The sequence below is a fragment of the Triticum urartu genome, chromosome 3A (assembly GCF_056163025.1).
Source record: "Triticum urartu cultivar PI428250 chromosome 3A, HENAU_Tu73, whole genome shotgun sequence".
Classification (NCBI taxonomy): domain Eukaryota; kingdom Viridiplantae; phylum Streptophyta; class Magnoliopsida; order Poales; family Poaceae; genus Triticum; species Triticum urartu.
In genome coordinates, this window is record NC_141875.1 from 343150473 (window position 1) to 343177803 (window position 27331).

Sequence of the window (27331 nt, forward strand, 5' to 3'; positions counted from 1 at the left end):
TTTGTATATTTTACTAACAACTAGACCACATATCACATGGAAATCTTATTTTCTTTTATTGTTTTGACATTTCTATCATTTTCTTTTATTTAGTTTTTTGAAACTGAAAAGGCGGTCCACGTACCGGGGGGTGCATTTCGTGAATTTTTTGTAAGGCTCAGATAGTAATGGCACGCCATGGATAGTGCGCCATTACTAGTTTGAACTAGTAATGGCGCACTGTACCCTAGTGCGTCATTAATAGTTTTGAAAAAAGTAAAAAAAATTGTTAGTAGTGGCGCACGGAGTTTGTGGTGCACCATTACTAGTTAAAACTAGTAATGGCGCATTGTGCCTTGGTGCATCATCAATAGTTTTGGAAAAATAAAAAAATTGTTAGTAATGGCGCACCGTGTGTGTGGTGCGCCATTAGTAATGAGGACACTTGTTGGTGAACGTAGCAGAAATTCAAAATTTTCCTACGTGTCACCAAGATCTGTCTATGGAGAGACCAGCAACGAGGGGAAGGAGAGTGCATCTACATACCCTTGTAGATCGCTAAGCGGAAGCGTTCAAGTGAACGGGGTTGATGGAGTCGTACTCGTCGTGATTCAAATCACCGATGACCAAGTGCCGAACGCACGGCACCTCCGCGTTCAACACACGTGCAGCCCGGTGACGTCTCCCACGCCTTGATCTGGTGCGCAGCACATACATGGTGCGCCATTAATGTCCATATTAGCTATAGCCCTTTTCCTAGTAGTGCGATATGTACCCAGTACCCCCGGAACACTTCCGGTGTCCGAATATCATCGTCCTATATTTGAATCTTTACCTCTCGACCATTTCGAGACTCCTCGTAATGTCTGTGACCTCATCCGAAACTCCAAACAACATTCGATCACCAGATCACATAACTCATATAATACAAAAACGTCATTGAACGTTAAGCGTGCGGACCCTATGGGTTCAAGAACTCTGTATACATGACCGAGACACATCTCCGATCAATAAACAATAGCGGAACCTGGATGCTCATATTGGTTCCCACACATTCTACGAAGGTCTTTATCAGTCGTAACGTAATGACAACATACGTTATTCCCTTTGTCATCGGTATGTTACTTGCCCGAGATTAGATTGTTGGTATCTTCATACCTAGTTCAATATCGTTACTAGCAAATCTCTTTGCTCTTTCCATAATGCATCATCCCGCAACTAACTCATTAGTCACATTACTTGCAAGGCTTATTATGATGTGCATTACCAAAAGGGCCCAGTGATACCTCTTTGATACTCGCAGTGACAAATCCTAATGTCGATCTATGCCAACCCAACAATCACCTTCGGAGATACCTGTAGAGCATATTTATAATCCCCCAGTTATGTTGTGACATTTGATAACACACAAGGTATTCCTCCGATATCCGGGAGTTGCGTAATCTCATAGTCGAATGAATGTGTATTTGACATGAATAAAGCAATAGCAATAAAACTGAATGATCATTATGTTAAGCTAACGGATGGGTCTTTTCAATCACATCATTCTCCTAATGATGTGATCCTGTTCATCAAATGACAACACATGTATATGATTAGGAAACTTAACCATCTTTGATTAACGAGCTAGTCTAGTAGAGGCTTACTAGGGACACGATGTTTTGTCTATGTATACACATATGTATCAAGTTTCCGACTAATACAATTCCAGCATGAATAATAAACATTTATCATGATATAAGGAAATATAAAATAACAACTTTATTATTGCCTCTAGGGCATATTTTCTTCAGTCTCCCACTTGCACTAGAGTCAATAATCTAGTTCACATCGCCATGTGCTTAACACCAATAGTTCACATCTTCATGTGATTAACACCCATAGTTCACATCACCATGTGACCAACACCCAAAGGGTTTACTAGAGTCAATAATCTAGTTCACATCGCTATGTGATTAACACCCAAAGAGTACTAAGGTGTGATCATGTTTTGCTTGTGAGAGAAGTTTAGTCAACGGTTCTGTCACATTTAGATCCGTATGTATTTTGCAAATTTCTATGTCTACAATGCTCTGCATGGAGCTACTCTAGCTAACCGCTCCCACTTTCAATATGTATCCAGATTGAGACTCAGAGTCATCTGGATCAGTGTAAAAGCTTGCATCGACATAACCCTTTACGATGAACTCCTTGTCACCTCCATAACCGAGAAACATTTTCTAAGTCCTCTTTAGGTACATAAGGATAATTTTGACCGCTGTCGTGATCTACTCCTAGATCACTATTGTACCCCCTTGCCAAACTCATGGCAAGGTATACAATAGGTCTGGCAGATAGCATGGCATACTTTATAGAATCTATGGTTTAGGCACAAGGAATGACTTTCATTCTCTCTCTATCTTCTGCTGTGGTCGGGTTTTGAGTCTCACTCAACTTCACACCTTAAAATACAGGCTAGAATTCTTTTTTTGACTGATCCATTTTGAACTCCTTCAAAATCTTGTCAAGGTGTGTGCTTTGTGAAAGTCTTATTAAGCGTATCGATCTATCTACATAGATCTTGATGCCCAATACATAAGTAGCTTTACTGAGGTCTTTTATGGAAAAATTCTTATTCAAGTATCCTTTTATGCTATCCAGAAATTCTACATCATTTCCAATCAGCAATATGTCATCCACATATAATATCAGAAATGCTATAGAGCTCCCACTCACTTTCTTGTAAATACAGGCTTCACCGTAAGTCTGTATAAAACCATATACTTTGATCACCTCATCAAAGCGTATATTCCAACTCCGAGATGCTTGCACCAGTCCATAGATGGATCGCTGGTGCTTGCACACTTTGTTAGCACCTTTATGATCGACAAAACCTTCTGGTTGCATCATATACAACTCTTCTTTAATAAATCCATTAAGGAATGCAGTTTTTACATCCATTTGCCAAATTTCATAAAATGCGGTAATTGCTAACATGATTCGAACAGACTTAAGCATCACTACGAATGAGAAAGTCTCATCGTAGTCAACTTCTTGAACTTGTCGAAAACCCTTTTTGTGACAAGTCGAGCTTTGTAGATAGTAACACTATCATCAGTGTCTGTCTTCCTCTTGAAGATCCATTTATTCTCAATTACTTGCCGATCATCGGGCAAGTCCACCAAAGTCCACACTTTGTTCTCATACATGGATCATATCTCAGATTTCATGGCCTCAAGCCATTTATCGGAATCTGGGCTTATCATCGCTTCCTCATAGTTCGTAGCTAGGTTTGTCATGGTCTAGTAACATGACTTCCAGAACAGGATTACCATACCACTCTGGTGCGGAACGTGCTCTAGTTAACCTAGGAGGTTTGGTAGTAACTTGATCTAAAGTTTTCATGATCATTATCATTAGCTTCCTCTCTAGTTGGTGTAGGCATCACTGGAACTGATTTCTGTGATGAACTACTTTCCAATTCGAGAGAAGCTACAATTACCTCATCAATTTCTACTTTCCTCCCACTCATTTCTTTCGAGAGAAACTCCTTCTCTAGAAAGGATCCATTCTTAGCAACAAAGATCTTGCCTTTGGATCTGTGATAGAAGGTATACCCAGCAGTTTCTTGTGGGTATCCTATGAAGACACACTTCTCCAATTTGGGTTCGAGCTTATCAGGCTGAAACTTTTTCACATAAGCATTGCAACCCCAAACTTTAAGAAACGACATCTTAGGTTTCTTGCCAAACCATAGTTCATACGGTGTCCTCTCAATAGATTTAGATGGTGCCCTCTTTAATGTGAATGCAGCTGTCTCTAATACATAACCCCAAAACGATAGTGGTAAATTGGTAAGAGACATCATAGATAGCACCATATTTAATAAAGTACGGTTATGGCGTTCGGACACACCATTACTCTGTGGTGTTCCAGGTGGCGTGAGTTGTGAAACTATTCCACACTGTTTTAAATGAAACCAAACTCATAACTCAAATACCCGCCTCCGCGACCAGATCGTAGAAACTTTACTTTCTTGTTGTGATGATTCTCCACTTCACTCTGAAATTTTTTGAACTTTTTCAAATGTTTCAGACTTGTGTTTCATTAAGTAGATATACCCATATATGCTCAAATCATCTGTGAAGGTTAGAAAATAACGATACCCGCCGCGAGCCTCAACACTCATCGGACCGCATACATCGATATGTATTATTTCCAATAAGTCATTGGCTTGCTCCATCGTTCCGTAGAATGGAGTCTTAGTCATCTTGCCCATGAGGCATGGTTCGCAAACATCAAATGACTCATAATCAAGTGATTCCAAAAGTCCATCCGCCTGGAGTTTCTTCATGCGCTTTACACCAATATGACCTAAACGATAGTGCCACAAGTATGTTGCACTATCATTATCAACTTTGCATATTTTAGCATCAATATTATGAATATGTGTATCACTACGATCGAGATTCAATAAACCATTTATATTAAGTGTATGACCATAGAAGGTTTTATTCATGTAAACAGAACAACAATTATTCTTTGACTTAAATGAATAACCGTACTGCAATAAACATGATCCAATCATATTCATGCTCAACGCAAACACCAAATAACATTTATTTTAGGTTCAACACTAATCCCAAAGGTAAAAGGAGTGTGCGATGGTGATCTTATCAACCTTGGAATCATTTCCAACACACATTGTCACCTTGCCCTTAACTAGTCTATGTTCATTTTGCAACTCCAACTTTGAGTTACTAATCTTAGCAACTGAACCGGTACCAAATACCCTGGGGTTACTATGAACACTAGTAAAGTACACATTAATAACATGTATATCAAATATACTTTTGTTCACTTTTCCATCCTTCTTATTCGCCAAGTATTTGGGGTAGTTCCACTTCTAGTGACCATTCCCTTTGCAGTAGAAGCACTCAGTTTCAGGCTTAGGTCTAGGTTTGGGCTTCTTCACGGGAGTGGCAACTTGTTTTCCATTCTTCTTGAAGTTCCCTTTCTTTCCCTTGCCCTTTTACTTGAAACTAGTGGTCTTGTCAACCGTCAACACTTGATGCTTTTTCTTGATTTCTACCTTCGCCGATTTCAGCATCGCGAAGATCTTGGAAATTGTTTTCGTTATCCCTTGCATATTATAGTTCATCACGAAGTTCTAGTAACTTGATGATAGTGACTAGAGAACTCTGTCAATCACTATATTATATGGAAGATTAACTCCCGCTTGATTCAAGTGATTGTAGTACTCAGACATTTTGAGCACATGCTCACTAGCTAAGCTATTCTCCTCCATCTTGTAGGCAAAGTACTTGTCAGAGGTCTCATACATCTTAACACAGGCATGAGTCTGAAACATCAATTTCAGCTCTTGGAACATCTCATATGCTCCGTGGCATTCAAAACATTTTTGAAGTCCTGGTTCTAAGCCGTAAAGTATGATGCACTAAACTATCAAGTAATCATCATACCGAGTTGGTCAAACGTTCATAACGTCTGCATCAGCTCCTGCAACAGGTCTGTCACCTAGCGGTGCATCAAGAACATAATTCTTCTGTGCAGCAATGAGGATAATCCTCAAATCATGGACCCAGTCCACATCATTGGTACTATCATCTTTCAACTTAGTTTCTCTAGGAACATATCAAAAATAAAACAGGGGAGCTTTACGTGAGCTATTATCTACAACATAGATATGCAAATACTATCAGGACTAAGTTCATGATAAATTAAGTTCAATTAATCATATTACTTAAGAACTCCCACTTCGATAGACATCCCTTGAGTCATCTAAAAGATTACGTGATCCAAATCAACTAAACCATGTCCGATCATCACATGAGATGGAGTAGTCTTCAATGGTGAACAACTCTATGTTGATCATATCTACTATATGATTCACGTTTGACCTCTCGGTCTCTAGTGTTCTGAGGCCATGTTTTTACATGCTAGGCTCGTCAAGTTTAACCTGAGTATTCTGCACATTGATAACCCACAAGTATAGGGGCTCGTTTGTAGCCTTCTTCGATAAATAAGAGTGTCGAAGCCAACGAGGCGCTAAAGGCAGAACAAATATGCCCTCAAGTTCTATCGACCACCGATACAACTCTATACACACTTGACGTTTCCTATACTGAAAACAAGTATGAAACCATTTTGTAGGTGTGATGCAAGAACTACTTTGCAAGAATAAAACTAGAAGTATTTTGCAAGATAATAAAAGTTAGGTGATTATAAAAAGGTTTTGTGTCAACAAGAAAGTTATTTGCCCCTAGGCAATTGATAACAAGTACCGGTAATCATTCTTGTAATTTTATATGAGGGAGAGGAATGAGCTAACATACTTTATCTACTTGGATCATATGCACTTATGATTGGACCCCTAGCAAGAATCCGCAAATACTAAAGATCATTAAGGTCGTGAAACCCAACCATAGCATTAAGTACCAAGCCCTCTTTATCCCATACGCAACAACCCACCTACTCGGGTTTAAGCTTCTGTCACTCTCGCAACCCACCATAAGCGAACCATGAACATATTGCAACACCCTACAGCGGGGGCCCCTCACGTTTGCGCGAGAACGGGGGGCACCGTAGGACAACACCATAAATAAAATATACAATCATACCAATCAAGATCACGATTAGCCCATAGGACAAAACGGATCTACTCAAACATCATAGGATAACCATAGATCATTGGGAAACAATATATGGAGTTGAGCACCATGTTTAAGTAGAGATTACAGCGGGGAGAAGAGGTATTACACCACTGCATAGAGGGGGAGAAAGTTGGTGTTGACGGTAGAAAGATTGTTGATGTAGATCGTCATCCCGATTGTTGCCCCGGCGGCACTTCGGCGCCACCGAAAGCAAGGGGGGGAGAGCCCCCTCCTTCTTTTTCTTCCTTGGCCTCCCCGTAAATGGTAGGAGAGTTACCCCTCTAGTCCATGGCCTCCATTGCAGCGGAGGGGTAGGACCCCCTCCGAGATTGGATCTCTCTCTCTGTTCTCTTCTGTTTCACGTTCTCCAGATCTGGCCGAAAAGCATTTCTTATATTCCTGAAGATCCGTAACTCTAATTGCGCTGAGATTTTAACATGAGTTTTTTTTCGGATATAAGTTTCCTTCCACCCGAAGTAGAGCCCCAACCGACGTACGATGTGAGCACAACCCACCACCACACGGCTAGCTCAGGGGTCGCGCCCTGGTGTCTTGTGGTGTGTGTGGGCCTCCGTTTGCAGTGATTCCAACTACCAAAAATCACATACATTCCCAAATAATTCTCCGTAAAATTTTATTGCATTTGGACTTGGTTTGATATGGATACACCATGATACAAAAACATGCAGAAAACAGGAACTAGCACTGGGCACTGGATCAATAGATTAGTCCAATAAATCATATAAAAAGTTGCCAAAAGTATGTAAAAATTGTATAATATTGGCATGAAACAATCAAAAACTATTGATACGACGGAGACGTATCAGCATCCTCAAGCTTAATTCTTGCTCGTCCTCGAGTAGGTAAATGATAAAAAAGATAATTTTCGATGTGGAATTCTACCTAACATAAACTTGATCATATATCTAATCATGGCATAAATATTAAGACATAAGTGATTCAAACCAATAGTCTATAATTTTATATAAAGACATCAATACTCAGGCATCCCAAAAAACAATCATGTCTTTTAAAATATCAATGCTAAAGAAAGCTATCCCTATAAAATCATATAGTCTTGTCATGCTCTGTCTTCATAACACAAAGTATTTATCTTGTACAACCCCGATCACAAGCCGAGCAATTGGTTCATACTTTTTAACGCGCTTCAACTTCTTCAACCCTCACGCAATACATGAGCGCAGCCATGGATATAGCACTACGGGTGGAATAGAGTATGATGATAGGTGTAAATATAAAGAAGACAAAAAGTAAGAAAATCTCATATCAACACGACTAACCAACGGCTATTGAGATGCCCATCAATCGATATCAATACGACGAGTAGGATTGCCATGCAACGAATACACTAAGAGCTATAAGTGTATGAAAGCTAAATATGAAAACTGAGTGGGGGTGCATCTATTCCTATAATGAAAAATTTCCACTAGTATATGAAAGTGACAACATAGTAGACTTTCCATAGTAAACAATGCCCCTTGTCTCTTTGTTTATTTTTTATTTTTCTTTCTTTTTCTTTCTATTCTTTTATTTCTTTTTCTTTTCCTTTTTTTCTCTCATTGTCCGGAGTCTCATCCCGACATGTGGGGGAATCATAGTCTCCATTATCCTGTCCTCACTGGGGCACTGCTCTAAAATGAATAATGATAATTATCACACTTCTATTTACTTATAACTCAAAAAAATAAAAATGACAACTCAATACTTATGACAAAGTATGACTCTATATGAATGCCTCTGGCAATGTGCCAGGATGTGCAATGATCTAGCGTAACATATATGAAAAGTGATGAACGGTGGCTGAGCCACAACTACTATGTCAGCTATATGATCATGCAAAGCAATATGACAATGAATGCTCAAGTCATCAAACAGAAGCGGTGGAAGTTGCATGGCAATATATCTCGGAATGGCCATGGAAAAGCCATAATAGCTAGGTATGGTGGTTGTTTTGAAGAAGATATAATAAGACTTATGTGTGATAGAGCGTATCATATAACGGGGTTTGAATGCACCTGCGAAGTTTGCACCACGTCTCGATGTGAGAAAGGGCAATGCATGGTACCGTAGAGGCTAGCAAATTGCTGAAAGGTAAGAGTGCGTATATTCCATGGACTCACATATTTACCTAATAATAAAGAAAATTGGGTTTCTGGTCGTCGGTCGTTGATTTTTTCGAAAAAGCCCCTTTGTTTCTTTGAAATCAACCCGCAATCCCTGTGTAAGTGACACTATGGAAAAACGTTTCATTTTTACAAACAAAACCCTGCATTAGTTGGAATTCAGCCCGCAGTCCTTAATCCTTATTTTATACTAGCTCTTATCCACTCGCAGCCTCCACCGATGGGCATGCGCCACCGCTTGGCGCCGGCGTACACGCCGCAGAAGCCAAGGAAGGCTTTTGCCGCTTGCCGAAGGCGTCAGGAGGAAGTATGGTGGTGGCAAGCACCAAGCGGAGGCGAGGAGGTGGCAGGGTTCTTGGTGGTCGCCGGTTTGGCGAGGACCGGAGGGGTTGCCGACGCGGCCGGAGCAGAGGTACGTGTGCTGCGGTGCGAAGCGGGAAAGCGGGGCTGGTGCTGGAGCTTGAGGGCGCGGGCGCCATGGCATGCGTCAGGCGCGATGGAGGGAAGCGGAGGTCGTAATCACAATCGCCAATGCGCACTGGAGAACAATGTTTTTCAATTTACAAACCATCAGTGCAAAATCTTCAGATTTGTTTTAAACAAAGAGGAACAAAGAGAATGAATACCTTGGTGGATAGAGTGCTGGATGGATGCAGACTGTGTTGACACCAAGAAGGCCAGATTGCCGCAGCCCCGCGCAAGCTTTGCCTCGAGGAGGCGTCCATCTAGGTCCGGTCGGCGGCGGATAGCGGCGACGAGGGGAGTCAGTGGGTACTTCTTCTTGGGGGAGACGGCCTTTCTTCCGATGCACGACCTCCCGGAAGAGACGGCTCGGCTGTCACGAGCAAACAACGAGGAGAAAGCGCATGAAGTCCCAGAGAAAAAGCAGCCTCGGATGCCTAGGCAAGGAGGGGAGAGAGCCAATCTGAATATGAAAATCGAGACGCGCACCGAGACGGCCGGTGGCATGAGCATGGCTGCCCAACTGCCTGCACCATGGATGCTCCGGTGGTGGTGCACGAGATCCGGCAGAGTGTCGAGGGAGCTGGTGTGGAGCCCACGCCATGACCGGTGGTGATGGAGATCCGGCGGAGTGCCGGCGGCGGGCGCAGGCGGCAGTGGCAGCGTGTCCCAGGGCTGCGAGCGATGTGGGGAGATGCGGGGAGGTCGTGTTACCTGGGTACTAGGTGGAGTCGGGGATGTGGATTACCCAAGAAAAGCTGAGGAGATAAGCTCTGTGAGTCGACGAGTCTAGAGTCTAGACTGGAAAAGCGCCAGCGACGTGACTGGTTTCTTCTAGACCAGCACACATGTGAGGCTAGCTAGCATGCACGCACGCATGTTCACAGGTTCGTTTCCTTTTTGTAATAAGTAGTTTGTTCACAGACCGATAAAAATCTCGAGATGCATCACGCGGACGTGCTAGGTGTGTCTTTGTTGTACGAACAATGCAAACGTTGCCTTTTTGTTTTAAGGTTGAATTTGATCTAAAAAAATATAAGTTAAACTCTGTTTACATGCCTCATGGAACTCATACTAACTATCTAATCATTAGACAATGTTGGACTAACATAGGTTAGGAGACACACGGCAAAATATATGCTTGCACGTCCAGGAAAGTAAATATGAAATGAATTGTCTTCAAGCAATATTGGTCCCGGTTCATACAAGTGCATAATAAACAATATAAGCCAAAACATAGACATTTATGTGTCCTTGCAAAAGAGTTTTTAGTTGATCTCAACGAAGTTATTGTTCCGGATCAGGAAAAGGATGGCATGCCTGTTGAAATCCCTAAAGATAGACATGTTGGATGCGGTAGAGAGGAACTTGCAACCACCTGGCACACACTTTTGCCCTAAACATTGATGCTATGGAGGAACAACAACAATTGCATCTAGGTAAAATTACTTTAAAAGTGTTGCATGTACAATATTTTCATTGTCCGATTATAGTGTAATGATTAATCTGTCGACGTGGTATGCTTTTGCACTAGGCATCGAATATGTGATCTACAACTTCATAACATTTTTCTGGTTCCTAAATTGTACACATGAAAAACATGACAATAGAAACACATGCACGGTCATTAATTAACTCACTCATGCTTTTTTAAACTATGTTTAGGGATACCGCAGTATAAAAATAGTATTTAAACAAAAGTAACCTACTTTAGTGAACTAGCTTACTTTCTTAAACAAAGGTAATTATAGAAGTTATATCCTACCACCAAGATTTGAAGACATTAAAAATTCTATGCAGGATAGCATTAACTTTACTTAGCGATAATCTTCTAATAGGATTTAGACAGAATATCATAGTTGGCTAATATAAACTTATACTGCAAGCCAAAATTGTTGCACAATTTTTAAAAGAGGTTGCTGAGAAAAAGTAAAACACTCCTATACAAACAACACATATATTTAGATGCTTATCTGCAAGCTAATTAAATTAGTTTATGAGTAGCTATGTATGCTCTATTTATGATGGAGAATCTAATCAATTTCCTTTTTTAAACAAAAATAGATTCCTGCATTATATAAAACTGTTGAGAATCCTGCATATATAAGGACTTCATGGTTATCACATAACAGAAGCATGCATGCCTGAACGTTGGAAGAAGTTTACCACATTTTTATTGCTTGGTGTCTGAAACTCAAAATAAGCACCACATGTACGATAATTTTATTATCAGTGTGATAATCTACATATAAGATTGTTCACCGGATTAGTTCACCAGCATTCACGTGGCAAGTTCCAAACAAGCGCCCCAAAGAATCATGTTGTTAATTGATCCATCAACCATATAAGCTTAATTATCCATTTGGTTCATTTAGCCGCATCGTCGCCTATCGCTTGGTTTATCGCAATTGTTGTTTAATCAATAGTGAAGCACGGGCAATTGGCATGTGGTTTTTTTCTCCCGTTGCAATGCACGGGCAATTTTCCTAGTTAGTCATAAAGAACTCATATATTTATTGTAAAAGTTTTATTATCCCTCAAAGCAAAGTACTAGTACGCATGCCCTTAGGGGGATAGATTGGTAGGAAAAGACCATCGCTCGTCCCTGACCTCCACTCATAAGGAAGACAATCAATAATAAATCATGCTCCAACTTCATAGCATAACGAGAGACTATACATGCATGCTTTGAGAATCACAAACCTTAACACCAATATTCTTACTAACCACAACCGTTTACTAGTACCTCCCACATATTCCATCTCTATATCGCAAAACTATTTCAAGGAATCAAATATATCATATTTAGTGATCCATAAGTTTTATGTAGGATTTTATGACTAACTAATAACTTTTACAAAACATGATAATCTCATACAATAACGTATATCACATCAGGTCTTGACCATATCACATCACAACATGCCCTGCAAAAACAAGTTAGACGTCCTCTACTTTGTTGTTGCGAGTTGTACGTGGCTGCTACGGGCTTCTAGTAAGAACTGTTCTTAACTACGCATCAAAACCACAACAATGTTTCGTCAAGTTTGTTATTTTAACCTTCAACAAGGACCAGCCGTAGTCAAATTGATTCAACTAAAGTTGGAGAAACAGACACTCGCCAGCCACCTTTATGCAAAACAAGTTGCATGTCTGTCGATGGAACCGGTCTCATGAACATGCTCATGTAATGTTGGTCCGGGCCGCTTCATCCAACAATAAGGCCGAATCAAAATAAGACATTGGTGGTAAACAATATGACTATAATCACCAACAACTCTTTGTGTTCTACTCATGCATATCATCTACGCATAGACCTGGCTCAGATGCCACTTTTGGGGAACGTTGCATGCAATTTCAAAAAAAATCCTACGCTCACGCAAAATCTATCTAGGAGATGCATAGCAACGAGAGGGGGAGAGTGTGTCCACATACCCTCATAGACCGAAAGCGGAAGCGTTTGACAACGTGGTTGATGTAGTCGAACTTCTTCTTGTTTTGACCGACCAAGTACCGAATGTACGACACCTCCGAGTTTTGCACATGTTCAGCTTGATGACGTCCCTCGAACTCTTGATCCAGCAAAGTGTCGAGGGAGAGTTTTGTCAGCACGGCGGCGTGGTGACGGTGATGGTGAAGTGATCTGCGTAGGGTTCGCCTAAGCACTAGTGAATATGACCGCAGGCGTAAAATGTGGAGGGGGGAGCCACACATGGCTAACAATGTTTATTGTGTGTTCTAGGCGCCCCCTCCCCACATATATATAGGTGGGAGGGGGAGGGGGACAGCCACGGGGCGCCTCAAGTAGGACGAATCCAACTTGGGGGCCTTGTCCAATTCGCCCCTGATGTCTACTTTATTCTTGTGAATCCAACTTTATTCTTGTAGACACGTGTTGGGCCTCCAAGCACAGAGTTTTGTAGGACAGTAGCAATTTTCCCTCAAGTGGATGACCTAAGGTTTATCAAACTTTGAGAGCTGTAGGATGAAAATGGTCTCTCTCAAACGACCCTGCAACCAAATACAAGAAATCTCTTGTGTCCCCAACACACCCAATACAATGGCAAATTGTATAGGTGCACTAGTTCGGTGAAGAGATGGTGATAAAAGTGTAATATAGATGGTAGAAATATATTTTATAATCTGAATAAATAAAACAGCAAGGTAGCAAATAGTAAACGGGCACAAAAACGGTACTGCAATGCTTGAAAATGAGGCCTAAGGTCCGTACTTTCACTAGTACAACCTCTCAACAATGCTAATATAATTGGATTATATAACCACCCCTCAAAGTGCGATGAAGAATCACTTCAAAGTTTATATCTAGCGGAGAACATAAGAATAAATTGTTTGTAGGGTACGAAATCACCTCAAAGCTATTCTTTTCGTTCAATCTATTCAAGAGTTCGTACTAAAATAACACAACGCTATTCTTTCCGTTCGATCTATCCTAGAGTTCATAATAAAATAACACCAAAGCAAATTCATATTCATAATACTCAATCCAACAAAAAGAACTTCAAAGAGAGCCCCAAGATTTCTACCGGAGAAACAAATACAAGAACGTGCGTCAACCCCTATGCATAGATTACCCCAATGTCACCTCGGGAATCCGCGAGTTGAGTACCAAAACATATATCAAGTGAATCAATACGATAGCCCATTGTCACCACGAGTATTCAATTGCAAGACATATATCAAGTGTTATCAAATCCAAAAAAGTATTCAATCCGATAACAACGAAATATCAAAGGGAAAAACTCAATTCATCACAACAAGATAGAGAGGGGAAAACACCATATGATCCGACTATATTAACAAAGCCCGCGATACATCAAGATCGTAACATCTCAAGAACACGAGAAAGAGAGAGAGAGAGAGATTAAACACATAGCTACTGGTACAAACCCTCGGCCCTGAGGGTGTACTACTCCCTCCTCATCATGGTGGCCGCCGGGATGATGAAGATGGCCACCGGAGATGATTCCCCCTTCCGGCAGGGTGCCAGAAAGGGTCTAGATTGGTTTTCGGTGGCTATAGAGCGTTGCGACGGCTGAACTTTTGATCTAGGTTAACACCCAAGGTTTCTAGAATTTTTGGGAATTTATAGGGTAAAGAGGGGGTGCGGGAGGCCACCGAGGTGGGCAAAACCCACCTGGGTGCGCCTGGGGGCCCAGGCGCACCCTGGTGGGTTGTGCCTTGATACATCTGCAACGTATCTATAATTTTTGATTGCGCCATGCTATTATATTATCTATTTTGGATGTTATTGGGCTTATTTTTACACTTTTGTTATATTTTTGGGACTAACCTATTAACCGGAGGCCCAGCCCAAATTGCAGTTTTTTTTGCCTATTTTAGAGTTTCGCCGAAAAGGAATATTAAACGTAGTCCAAACGGAATGAAACCTTTGGGAGCGTTATTTTTGGAACAAATATGATCCAAGAGACTTGGAGTGGACGTCAAGCAATCAATGAGGCGGCCACATGGCAGGGGGCGCGCCCACCCCCAGGGCACGCCCTCCACCCTCGTGGGCCCCTCGTTGCTCCACCGACGTACTTCTTCCTCCTATATATGTCCATATAACCCCCCCCCCAAATATCCAGGAGCACGACGAAAAACTAATTCCAACGCCGCAACATTCTGTACCCAAGAGATCCCATCTTGGGGCCTTTTCTGGAGCTCCGCCGGAGGGGGCATTGATCATGGAGGGCCTCTACATCAACTCCATGGCCTCTCCGGTGATGTGTGAGTAGTTTACTTCAGACCTTCGGGTCCATAGCTAGTAGCTAGATGTCTTCTTCTCTCTCTTTGGATCTCAATACAAAGTTCTCCTTGATTCTCTTGGAGATCTATTAGATGTAATCTTCTATTGCGGTGTGTTTATCGAGATCCGATGAATTATGGGTTTATGATCAAGTTTATCTATGAACAATATTTGAATCTTCTCTGAATTCTTTTATGTATGATTGGTTTATCTTTGCAAGTCTCTTCAAATTATCAGTTTGGTTTGGCCTACTAGATTGATCTTTCTTGCAATGGGAGAAGTGCTTAGCTTTGGGTTCAATCTTGTGGTGCTTGATCCCAGTGACAGAAAGGGAAATGACACGTATTGTATTGTTGCCATCAAGGATAAAAAGATGGGGTTTATATCGTATTGCATGAGTTTCTCCCTCTACATCATGTCATTTTGCTTAAGGCGTTACTCTGTTCTTATGAACTTAATACTCTAGATGCATGCTGGAAAGCGGTCGATGTGTGGAGTAATAGTAGTAGATGCAGAATCGTTTTGGTCTACTTGTCGCGGACGTGATGCCTATATACATGATCATGCCTAGATATTCTCATAATTACTCGCTTTTCTATCAATTGCTCGACACTAATTTGTTCACCCACCGTAATACTTATGCTATCTTGAGAGAAGCCACTACCGAAACCTATGGCCCCCGGGTCTATTTTCCATCATATTAATCTCTCGTCAACAAGCTATTTCTATTACCTTTTATTTTGCTTTATTTATTTTTAATCTTTATCATAAAAATACCAAAAATATTTATCTTATTATTATCATCTCTATTAGATCTCACTCTTGCAAGTAGCCGTGAAGGGATTGACAACCCCTTTATCGCGTGGGTTGCGAGGTTCTTATTTGTTTGTGTAGGTACGAGGTGACTCGCGCGTGGTCTCCTACTGGATTGATACCTTGTTTCTAAAAAACTGAGGGAAATACTTATGCTGATTTACTGCTCCACCCTTTCCTCTTCAAGGGAAAACCAACGCAGTGCTCAATAGGTAGCATGTCCCCCCCCACTCGGGGCACCCCCAGGTGCTTCTCTGGCCCATCCTGGGTGTTCCGGTCCATAAAAAACCACAAAATGTTTCGTGGTGTTTGGACTCCGTTTGATATTGATTTCCTACGATGTAAAAAACAAGCAAAAACAGCAACTGGCACTGGGCACTGTGTCAATATGTTAGTCCCAAAAAATGATATAACGTTGCTATAAAATGATAGTAAAACATCCAAGAATGATAATATATCAGCATGAATACTTCATAAATTATAGATACGTTGGAGACATATCAGCATCCCCAAGCTTAATTTTTACTCGTCCTCGAGTAGGTAAATGATAAAAGAAATAATTTATGAAGTGTGAATGCTAGCAAAGTGCACAAGATTGATCAATGAAAATTTCAATCACTTTTCCTAGCATCATAACAACAATTCTTTCTTATAAAACTTCTCATATTAAAGCAGCAACCAATTCACATGTTATGGTTCAAACAATAAACTCTATTGAAACTCAACAACCTACATTCTTAGTCACCAAGCAATTGCAGTTCAACTTATTCAACGAAGTTTAAGTAAGAGCTCGACATACTCAACCATCTTATAGTCTTCTATGATTGCTAACACTCACCGCATACACATGAGCAAAATGTTTCAACCGGACACATAGAAAGATAGGGGCTTATTGTGTTACCTCCCAACGTATTCACCTCAAGGATGGTTTCAACAATAATAACTCATGCTACCCATATCCAACTGGATATATGTGCCTAGATATTTCCTCACCACATGATGCTTGCCAAAAGAAAAAAAGAAAAAAATAGAGAGAAGAACTTTGACTATTTGCATAAAAGTAAATACATAAAAGTAAAATATAGGCCCTTCGTAGAGGGAAGCAGAGGTCTCCATGTGCTTATTTGTTTGTATGCTCAACCCCTTAGTGCAAAATAACGTCACATTATATTTCCCCTTATGATAGCAACCTTTATTATGCAGTCTGTCGCTTTTATTCTTTGCCATCACAAGTTCGTACAATGCTCAATTTTCTCTTACACTAAATGATCTAACACTTTTCGAAGCAATTTTTATTGCCTTATTGCACCGATAACAACTTACTTGAAGGATCTTGCTCAATCCTTAGGAAGGTATGGTGGACTCTTGAAAATAAGATTTGGGTTTGAGGGTTTTTGGATGCACAAGTAGTATCTCTACTTGGTGCCAAATTTTTGGCTAGCAAGGACGGGGGGCAAGCACCACATGTTTAAGGATCTATGAAAATATAACTTCTATGTGAATATGAACAAACATAAACCATTACGTTGTCTTCCTTATCCAATGTCAACAATTTTGGCATATAATATTTTGATGGGGGCTCAGAATCACAAAAGATTTCCAAGATATTGTATTTGCATGTGAAAGTTCTGTTCCTTCTACTAATCATTCGTGAATTGCTTATATGACCAATATTGTGATTGTCAAGCCTCAAAAGATTTCACTTTCTAAACCCAATGTGAAGCTACCACTAGGCATGATATGATTTCAACTTCATGATATTCAATTTATTCATCAATTTACTCATAGGATATAAGTGAAGCACAAGAGTAAATGACAAGATACCCCAAAAAGATATAAATGAAGATCATGAGCATAATATTTCTTTATCTCAAATTAATTTAAGTGAAGAAAGAGAGAATTTCTTCAAAAATACTAAAGCGCACCCTACTCAAAAAAATATAAGTGAAGCACTAGAGCAATTCCATAGAAAAGAGCTTCGATGAAGGGATGTGAATGCCGCTTACCTAGTCTCCCTGACAACTATTTGAGGACTCTATTTTATTCAAAAACTTTCAGATCTAGGTATTTTATTAAAACAGCAAGAAAAATGAAAATAAAATGACATTCTAAGAATAACACAACTCATGTGATGAAGCAAAAACTTAGGCTCAACCGATACTAACCGATAATTGTTGAAGAGGAAAGGTGGGATGCCTATCAGGGCATCCCCAAGCTTAGATGCTTGAGACTTCTTGAAATAATATCTTGGGATGCCTTGGGCATCCTCAAGCTTGAGCTTTTGTGTCTCCTTAATTCTTCTCATATCACGGTTTTCCTAAATCTCAAAAAGCTTCATCCACACAAAACTCAACAAAAACTCGTGAGATAAGTTGGTCTAAACCAATGCAAAACCCTTATCATTCTCTACTTTAGAAAATCACTAAAATTATTATTCAACATTGCATACTTGTAACATCCCTAATTTTCAATTTGGAATGTTATACACTAGATCATCATTGTATATCATATTTATTGCATTTTGGTTGATCCTAGAAATTTCACGCAACTCAAGGACCCTCGGAGAGAGTTGGGGATTTCGTTATTTTCATATTTGAGTTGTCTCAAATTTTGAAAATAGGATCATTTGATTTTATTTATTTTATCTTCAATTATTTCTATTACAAAAATATGAGAGAGAGAATAAAATGACTTTCCCAAAATAAAGAAATATTGAGGATTTAATAAAAAAATCAAACAAGAATTTATTTTGGTTTTATTTGCTATTTTATTTGAATTTAGGAAAAATGCGCGTTTTTCAAAATTGCATTTAGGCCCCAAATAAATGTTCATCCTGTGCGGCTTGATTTTAGAAGCCGGGGAAAATTTATTTCGGAATTTTTGGAGTCAGTTTAGTATTACTTTTGTATTTTTTTCCCGAGCATAATTATTTAAAAAAAAGAGTCTGAACGGACCTTGGGCCGTAACCGGCCAGGACTCCTCCTGGCCGGGCCTTTTTATAGCGCCCCGAGGCCCCGGCCGAAGCCCTGCCGCGCCCCCCGCCCTAACCCTAACCCTAGCAGGCCCTCGCCGCCGCCACCGTGCCGCCCGTCGCGCCGCCGCCGCCCCGCCGGACCCGCCGCCGCCCACCAGACCGCCGCCGCCGCCGTTCGCCGGAGTCGCCGGAGGTAGTTTTTTTTCGCCTCCGGTTTTTCTCAAAAAACCGTTCGGTTTTCCGACGGTTTTGCTCGTTTTTTTAGTTTCGGTTTTTTTAATAGATCAGTTTTTCCGGTTTATTTAAATAGCGAGCGTTCGACCGTTCGTTCGTTTTAACGAACGTTCGTCGTTTTTCTTTTTCTCGGATTAAATCCGCGATTTTTTAATCGTGATTTCTGATCCGGTTTTTGTTTTAGTATAACTTTTCGCTCGTTTATCGGAATCAGGTGATTCAAGCGCCTGGAGTTTCGTCTCGAAACGCTCTTTCCGTTTAACCAACTTAAACAAGTTTTTGCCACTGTAAAAATTGCCCCAGATCCAGAATAGTAAATGAAGCCTGTTTCTTTTGCCGTTTGTCTTTCGTTGCTTCGTTCATTTTGATTCTTTTTGCCAACCGGAGTTCTTAAGTTGAACTTTCTGGTTAGTTCTTTTGTTCGAGTTTTACCTGTGCATTAGTTGAGTACTTATTGTATGCTTGTTTGTTTGCGATAGAGTACCCAGAGTGCGCCGCTTGCTACTTCGAATCGCTAGGTTTCCCAGATCATCAGCAAGGCAAGGAACACTTTGATCATGTTTTTCCCTCTACCCAGTTTTACTGCATTAGATCAATCCTCACACATTGCATGATTAGGATCTAATTAAATTGTGGGTTTGGGAAGTAGTTGAGGTTGTACCTATTACCTGTTATTATCAAACCTTTGGGAGTTACTTCTGTGTTTGCCTATTATGCCATGCTATGCTAGTAGACGTGGATTGGGTGAGTGTATCCATGAAAGATGTGATATTGTTAATTAATGGTTTACTTAAGATGGCAACTTAAATACACATCTGGGTGGATTGAGGCACCTGGGTATTCCAGCGATTGCCTGTTTTTCTTTATGTACCGCCACCCAGGCTCAAAGGGATCATGAGATTATTCATGCTAGAAACTTCCGTGTGCAGCCACAAGCTATTATGGACTCTAGCATAGTTGACTAAGTTGTGCGAACTCTTACAGTGGTAGACTAGCAGATGTAGGGGATGTAGGTTGGTACGGTCTACCCGTTCGTAAGGTGCTAGCGCTTCTGAAAGACTATGTCTCGGTCATCCGTTTCTCAAACACCATGTAGTACGAGAAATCCAACGGAGGAGATCGAGTCTTGTGGGGAAAAGTGCGCAAACCTCTGCAGAGTGTATAAACTAATCATGGTTAGCCGTGTCCCCAGTTATGGACATCTTGAGTATCTAGTACCTGGATTATCATGTGAATCTCAACATGTTACTCTGAAATTAATTTTGTTAGGTTTTGTTTAATGATGATGCTTAATTGGGATTGAGAATGCTGTCAACCATTCTCAATGTTTAACAACTACCATGATAGTTAAATAAAATTATTCCTTTCCAGTAGGGAAAAATTGGCTTTCTGCAAAAACTATAACCATAGAGCTTTCCACCAGCCAAACATGCATATAGCATAGCCTCTTTCATTCCATTACTCTCTATGTGTTACTTTGCCAGCATATTCCATGTGCTGACCCGTTTTGGGCTGCATCGTTAATGTTGCAGACTTTTCAAACGATGATTAAGGAGTTTTAGGTCGTGGTTCTATACTCAGTGATGCCGTTGGAGTTGATGGACTCACTTATGTTCCAAGCCTTCCACTGTTATCGTCATTAGATGGCCTTAAGCCATATTTATTGTAATAAGTTCTCTTTTGAGACACTCGATGTAATAAGTCTGTGATTGCTACTCTGTTATAAATCCTTCAAGTATTGTGTGGTGTCAGCATTACTGATCCAGGGATGACACCAGAGCACAGAGATTGGACCGTTTGAGGTCTGGTCGCTACAATACTAAATGCCTCTTTATATTTAATACTCCTATCCTCCAATGGAATAATTAAACAAGGAAACATATACAAACAATGCAAACATAACATCAATCTGCCAAAACAGTACATTCTGTCAAGAATGCAAGACTATCAATACTTATTAAAGTCCAAAGATTATGAAAATTTACCACACTGCAGAAAATTTATCAGAGCTTAAAAAGTTTCAACATTTTATCACATTCTCACTTTTCTAGGGAATTTTTTCAACATCAATAAACTTTCTGTTTTCAAACAGCAACATGTAGACTTGCAAAATAAGCATGGCAAAGACTATACTTGACACTTTTATTGAAATAAAAGATGCAAATCATTATTCTAAATGACAGCAAGCAAATCCTAACAAAATAACCTGGCTCTCCAAGCAAAACACATATCATGTGACGAATGAAAACATAGCTCCAAGTGAGGTTACCGATAATGTTGGAGACGAAAGAGGGGATGCCTTTCGGGGTATCCCCAAGCTTAGTTGCTTGGATCTTCCTTGGATATTAACTTGGGGTGCCTTGGGCATCCCCAAGCTTAGGGTGTTTTCACTCCTTATTCTCCTCATATCGACATCTCACCCAAAACATGAAAACTTCAATCACACAAAACTTAAATGAACTTTGTGAGATAGGTTAGTATGATAAAGAGCAAACCATTTCACTTTTGGTACTGTCAAAGACAAGATTAATAATTGTTCTCACACAATGCCTACTGTAGCATATCATTTCCACAATTTATATTGAGCAATATAAGCCATAGAAACTAGAAAACAAGCAAACTATGCATTGAAAACAGAATCTTTCAAAAACAGAACAGTCTGTAATGATCTAGATAACTACCATACTTCTGCTCCTCCAAATATTATGAAAAAATTAGTAACACGTGAGAAATTTGTGTATTAAAATTCTCAAAAAAGAATCAACTCAAAATCACTCATCTGTTAAAAATGAGAATTATTTTCGTAAGTGCAAAAGTTTCTGTTTTCGTCAAGATCAAATCAACTATCACCCAACATGATCCCAAAGGCTTTACTTGGCACTTTATGGAAACAAAAGCTATAAAACATGATTACTACAGTAGCTTAATCATGTGATCACACAAAAACAGTAGGTAAAAGTGTTGGATTGTCTCCCAATAAGCTCTTTTCTTTAATGCCTTTTATGTAGGCATGATGAGTTCAATGATGGTCGCATAAAAGATAAGGATTGAAACACAAAGAGAGCATCATGAAGCATATGACTAGCACATTTAAGTCTAATCCACTTCCTATGCATAGGGATTTTGTGAGAAAACAACTTGTGGGAACAAGAATCAACTAGCATAGGAAGGCAAAACAAGCATGCCTTCCAAAATTTCAACACATAGAGAGGAAACTTGATATTATTGCAATATGTAAAAGCATTTGTTCCTCTCTCATAATAATTTTCAGTAGCATCATGATTGAATTCAACAATATAACTATCACATAAAGCATTCTTTTCATGATTCACAAGCATAGAAATTTTCTTACTCTCCACATAATCAAATTTATTCACATGAATAGGAGTGGGAGCAAACTCAACAAAGTAACTATCATGGGATTGAAAATTAAAATCATGATGAAAAGTTTCATGGTTATCATTATTCTTTATAGAATACATGTCATCACCATAATCATCATAGGTAGCAACTTTGTTCTCATAATAATCCATTGAAACCTCTTTCAAAATAGTGGATTCATCACTAAATAAAGTCATCACCTCTCCAAAACCACTTTCATCAATATAATCATCATAAATAGGAGGCATGCAATCATTATAACAAATTTGCACATCAAATCTTTAGGGACTAAAAATATCATATTCATCAAATACAACATCCCCAAGCTTATGGCTTTGCATATCGTTAGCATCATGGATATTCAAAGAATTAACACTAACAACATTGCAATCATGCTCATCATTTATACCAAACATTCTATTGAAATCTTCTTCTATCAACAGAGCACAATTTTCCTTTCCAACATTTTCATGAAATATATTATAAAGATGAATAATATGATGCAACCTCAAATCCATTTTTTGTAGTTTTCGTTTATAAAACAAACTAGTGATAAAACAAGAAACTAAAAGATTCAATTGCAAGATCTAAAGATATACCTTCAAGCACTCACCTCGCCGGCAACGGCGCCAGAAAAGAGCTTGATGTCTACTACGCAACTTTATTCTTGTAGACACGTGTTGGGCCTCCAAGCGGGGAGTTTTGTAGGATAGTAGTAATTTTCCCTCAAGTGGATGAACTAAGGTTTATCAATCCGTGAGAGGTGTAGGATGAAGATGGTCTCTCTCAAACGACGCTGCAACCAAATACAAGAAATCTCTTCTGTCCCCAACACACCTAATACAATGGCAAATTGCATAGGTGCACTAGTTCGGCGAGGAGATGGTGATAAAAGTGTAACGTGGATGGTAGAAATATATTTTCATAACCTGAATAAATAAAAATAGCAAGGTAGCAAATAGTAAACATGCACAAAAACGGTACTGCAATGCTTGAAAATGAGGCCAAGGGTCCGTACTTCCACTAGTGTGTAACGCCCCGAGAATCTTGCTACAGTAATCCCCCTAATGATGCCTTATTGTCATGCTTTCCTAAGCCAAAATGCCACTTTTCAAAAAATCAAGTCCAATTTAATTCAAATTGCAAGTCAATTATTTGCATCTTCAAATGAGCCAGAAAAATAGTTCACAATGTGGCAAATATTCTCTAAGTATTTGTCATGATGAAACCTACCTCTGTTGGATTCCAAAAATGCTCCTGGAAATTATTTGAGTGGTCCAGCAACAATTAAATTGGCCTTTTCAATTTCTAAAAGTGTGTAAACATTTCCAAATGCTCAAAACAATTTTGTGCAATCCCACAATATTGCAAAGTAATTATTGTGGCATGTGGCACATTTTACAAGAGTCATTTGGTGCTCGGAATAATTGCAAAGCAGTAGCTTTTTGATTTCCAGAAAAGAAAAAAGGGAAAAGGCAATAGCAAGAGAAGGAAAAGCCCTCCTCCCTATTGGGCCTTGACCCAGATGGCCAACCAGCCCAACTGGCCAACAGGCCGTCACGCCGGCCCACCCCCTGCCTACAGCTAACCCCCTGCCCCGTGACCTAACAGAACCCTTCCCCCACTCCCCCATGATCCTCCTCGTTTCCCCACTCCCTCCCTACGATTTTGGATCGAGGCGGCGCCCCGAGCCTCGACACCGCGCCATCCGCCTAACCCCGTCGTCGGTCCCCGCCTCCCGCCATCACCGCTCGCCACCCCGCCATGCCTTCGTCCGCCCCCGCAACGCCACCTCGCCGGGGACGCTCCACCGTCTTCACCGGCGTCGCCGCTTCCCACCCCACGCCGGAGGCTGCCTCGTCCATGCCTCCCTCGCCGGCCTGCCTCCCCAACATCGCCCGTCGTCTTCCTCTTCCTCCTCAACCCCCACTGCCACGAACCCTATGCCGCCCCCGTGAGCTTCCCCCTCTCCGCTCTTCCTCGCGCGCACGCGCTCATGCCATGGCCTCCTCCCCGCGGCTCCGCTGTCACCGTCGCGGCCTCGCCGCGCCCGGCGTGCCCCCGTGCACGTGCGCCCGAGCCCCGCCTCGCACTGCCGCGGTGCTGCTCGCTCGCGACGCATCGCCTGCTGTCGCGCCCTGCCTGCCGAGCCCGCGGCAACGGTGTTGCCGCTGCTCCCGACCGTGGCGCTCCATGCCCTTGCCGCCCCGCTCCGCCACGCCGTCATCGTTCGCCATCTCGCCCCGCTGCTCGCCAGCTCCGTCCCACCCCTGACCCTGCACACGCCTGGCGCCGCATCCCGGTTCCGCTCACTCCGCCCGCCCATGGCGGCCTTGCTCGCCGACCGCCCTCTCCTCCGGCGGCTGCGCCACCGCGCCCGCTCGCGCCGCTGGCCACGCGGGCGCCGCCCCTTGCCTATTGTCGATTCCTGCGCCGTAGCTGCGCCGCCCTGGACCACCTTGCCGCCATCGCCCAGCCGCCCCATTGGCCGCGCTCGGGCCAGCGCCCGCATGCCCGCACACTCACGGGGCTCCGCCCGCAACGCCCAGCGCCCGTGCGCCCGTTAAGCCCCGCTGGGCCTATGACATATGGGCCCCGCGCCCAGAACAAAAATAATAATTAAAAATAAATAAATAAATAAAAATTAAAATAATCAATTAATTAATTAATTTAATTAATCCTATTTAATTAATCTAATTAACATGTTAGTTTAATTAAATAGTAATTAATGAACCTAACCCTAATTAACCTAAACAAAGAATGATAGGTGGGTCCCACGGGGCCCACACGTCCCAGGTCAACGGTCAACGTTAACTGCTGATGTCATGCTGACGTCAGCATGCACTGTTCTAGATAATGTTGAATTTAAATAATTAAATGAATCCTAAAAATGAATTAAATCTTTTAAAATAAATATAAAATAAACCGTGGCTCGGATGGAAAAACTTTGTACATGAAAGTTGCTCAAAACGACGAGACGAACCCGAATACGCAGCCCGTTCGTCCTCCACGCCTCCCTAACATAGCGAGCACGCAACTTTCCCCCTCCGGTTCATTTTCCGAAAACACGAAACACCGGGGATAATTTCCCGGATGTTTCCCCCCTTCGCCGGTATCACCTCCTACCGCGTTAGGTCACACCCGGCACATCTTATTGCCATGTTATGCTTTGTGGAGCTATGTTTGCTTTATATTTACTGTTTCTTCCCCCTCTTCTCTCCGGTAGACCCCGAGACCGATGCTGCCCTTTTGATCGACTACGTCGACGACGACCCCCTCCTTGCCAGAGCAACCAGGCAAGCAAACCCTCCTTGAGCATTCCGATATCGCCCATTTATTTCCCTCTCATGCTTGCATTAGAACTGCTATTGCTTTATGTATGATCCTACTCTAATGCATAGCCTGTTTTTGTTACCTGTTTTCATACCTTACCTGCTTATCCTAAACTGCTTAGTATAGGTTGGATAGTGATCCATTAGTGACCCCCACCTTGTCCCAGTTGCCTCGCTTTATGTTCGATGACTCGATCAACATGATCGACGTCCAGGCCCCGACACCGCACATCACCCCGCGCGAGCTTAATTGTGAGTGATGTGGAGTCGGGCTGAACTGGAAGGTGCCCGCAAGATACTTACGAGGCATGGCCGGGCATTCTTAGCCCTTGCCGCAAGTACTCGAGACGGGCCGACGGGGTAACATCGATCGTGAGTCTCTTCTCGTTACAGCGTGCTCCTAATCCACTAAGATTTGGATATTTGATCCGTGGGGCCTCTGGCCTGATAGCACTAACCATCACGTGGGCATAATATGGGCATTCTGCGTCGTATACATCAACCAAAGCTTAATAGATGTCAGCGACTGAGCGACGTGCGTCGGGATGGACTGGTAAGCACCCACCTTTTTGAAGGAGGTAGATAGGTCTGCTCACCGTCCGCCCACGCAACGTGCATGAGTTCCCGGGGAGATGGCCCATGACCCCTGGGGGCATAGGTTTAGTCCGGCGTGCTGACCTCTCTATTAAGCCTAGGTCGGGTTGCGGCATATTGTTTGGCCGAGGCCGGGCATGACCCAGGAAAGTGTGTCTGGCCGGAGTTAATGGAGCGTGGTGGGTAAGTTGGTGCACCCCTACATGGAAGAAAACATCTATCGATAGCCTGTCCTACGGTAACGGACACTTGGAGTTGTATCCCGATCGATACAACTAGAATTAGATACTTGAGATGAGAAATGGTTATGAGAAATGGATAGTATGGCTCTGGGATTGCTTTCTCGCAGGGAGTCGAGAAAGGATCTCTGGCCGAGGTTGATAACACTACTACTTTACATTATGTTGATCTGTACTCTTCTATATGCTGCAAGATGCTTGAAGATGCTAGTCTTCGATAGGCTAGGCATTCCCCTTCTTTCTGGCATTCTGCAGTTTAGTCCACAGATACAGCCCTTTTCCTTTGATACAGATGCATACTTAGTTTAGATCTGATGTAAGTCTTGCGAGTAGATTGGATGAGTACTCACGGCTGCTTTGCTACCTCTTTTCCCCCATACCCGATTGTTGCGACCAGATGACGGATCCCAGGAGCCAGACGACACCACTAATGACTACTACTACCCCGAGGATGCCTACTACTACGTGACGGCCGCTGACGGCTTGGAGTAGTTAGGAGGCTCCCAGGCAGGAGGCCTTGCCTTTTCGTTTGATGTTGTTTTTTGTGCTAGCCTTCTTAAGGCAAACTTGTTTAACTCATGTCTGTACTCAGATATTGTTGCTTCCGCTGACTCTTGTGTTTCAAGCTTATGTATTCGAGCCCTCGAGGCCCCTGGCTTTTAATATAAAGCTTGTTTTATTTTAATTTGTGTCTGTAGTTGTGTTGTGATATCTTCACGTGAGTCCTTGATCTTGATCGTACAAATTTGCTTGTATGAT

At 41.7% G+C, this 27331-nt stretch overlaps 1 protein-coding gene across 1 annotated transcript; it reads right to left on the bottom strand.

The window, feature by feature from the left end:
- Positions 1-6651: 6651 nt before the first annotated feature.
- LOC125532169 (uncharacterized) lies at positions 6652-10096 on the bottom strand. The gene is made up of 3 exons (XM_048696318.2): positions 9728-10096; positions 9403-9611; positions 6652-9314 (listed from the first exon to the last, which is right to left on the bottom strand). Exons 1-3 carry the CDS (start codon positions 9772-9774, stop codon positions 8974-8976), a joined length of 597 nt encoding a protein of 198 aa, XP_048552275.1. The 5' UTR covers positions 9775-10096; the 3' UTR covers positions 6652-8973.
- Between the last annotated feature and the right edge of the window lie 17235 nt (positions 10097-27331).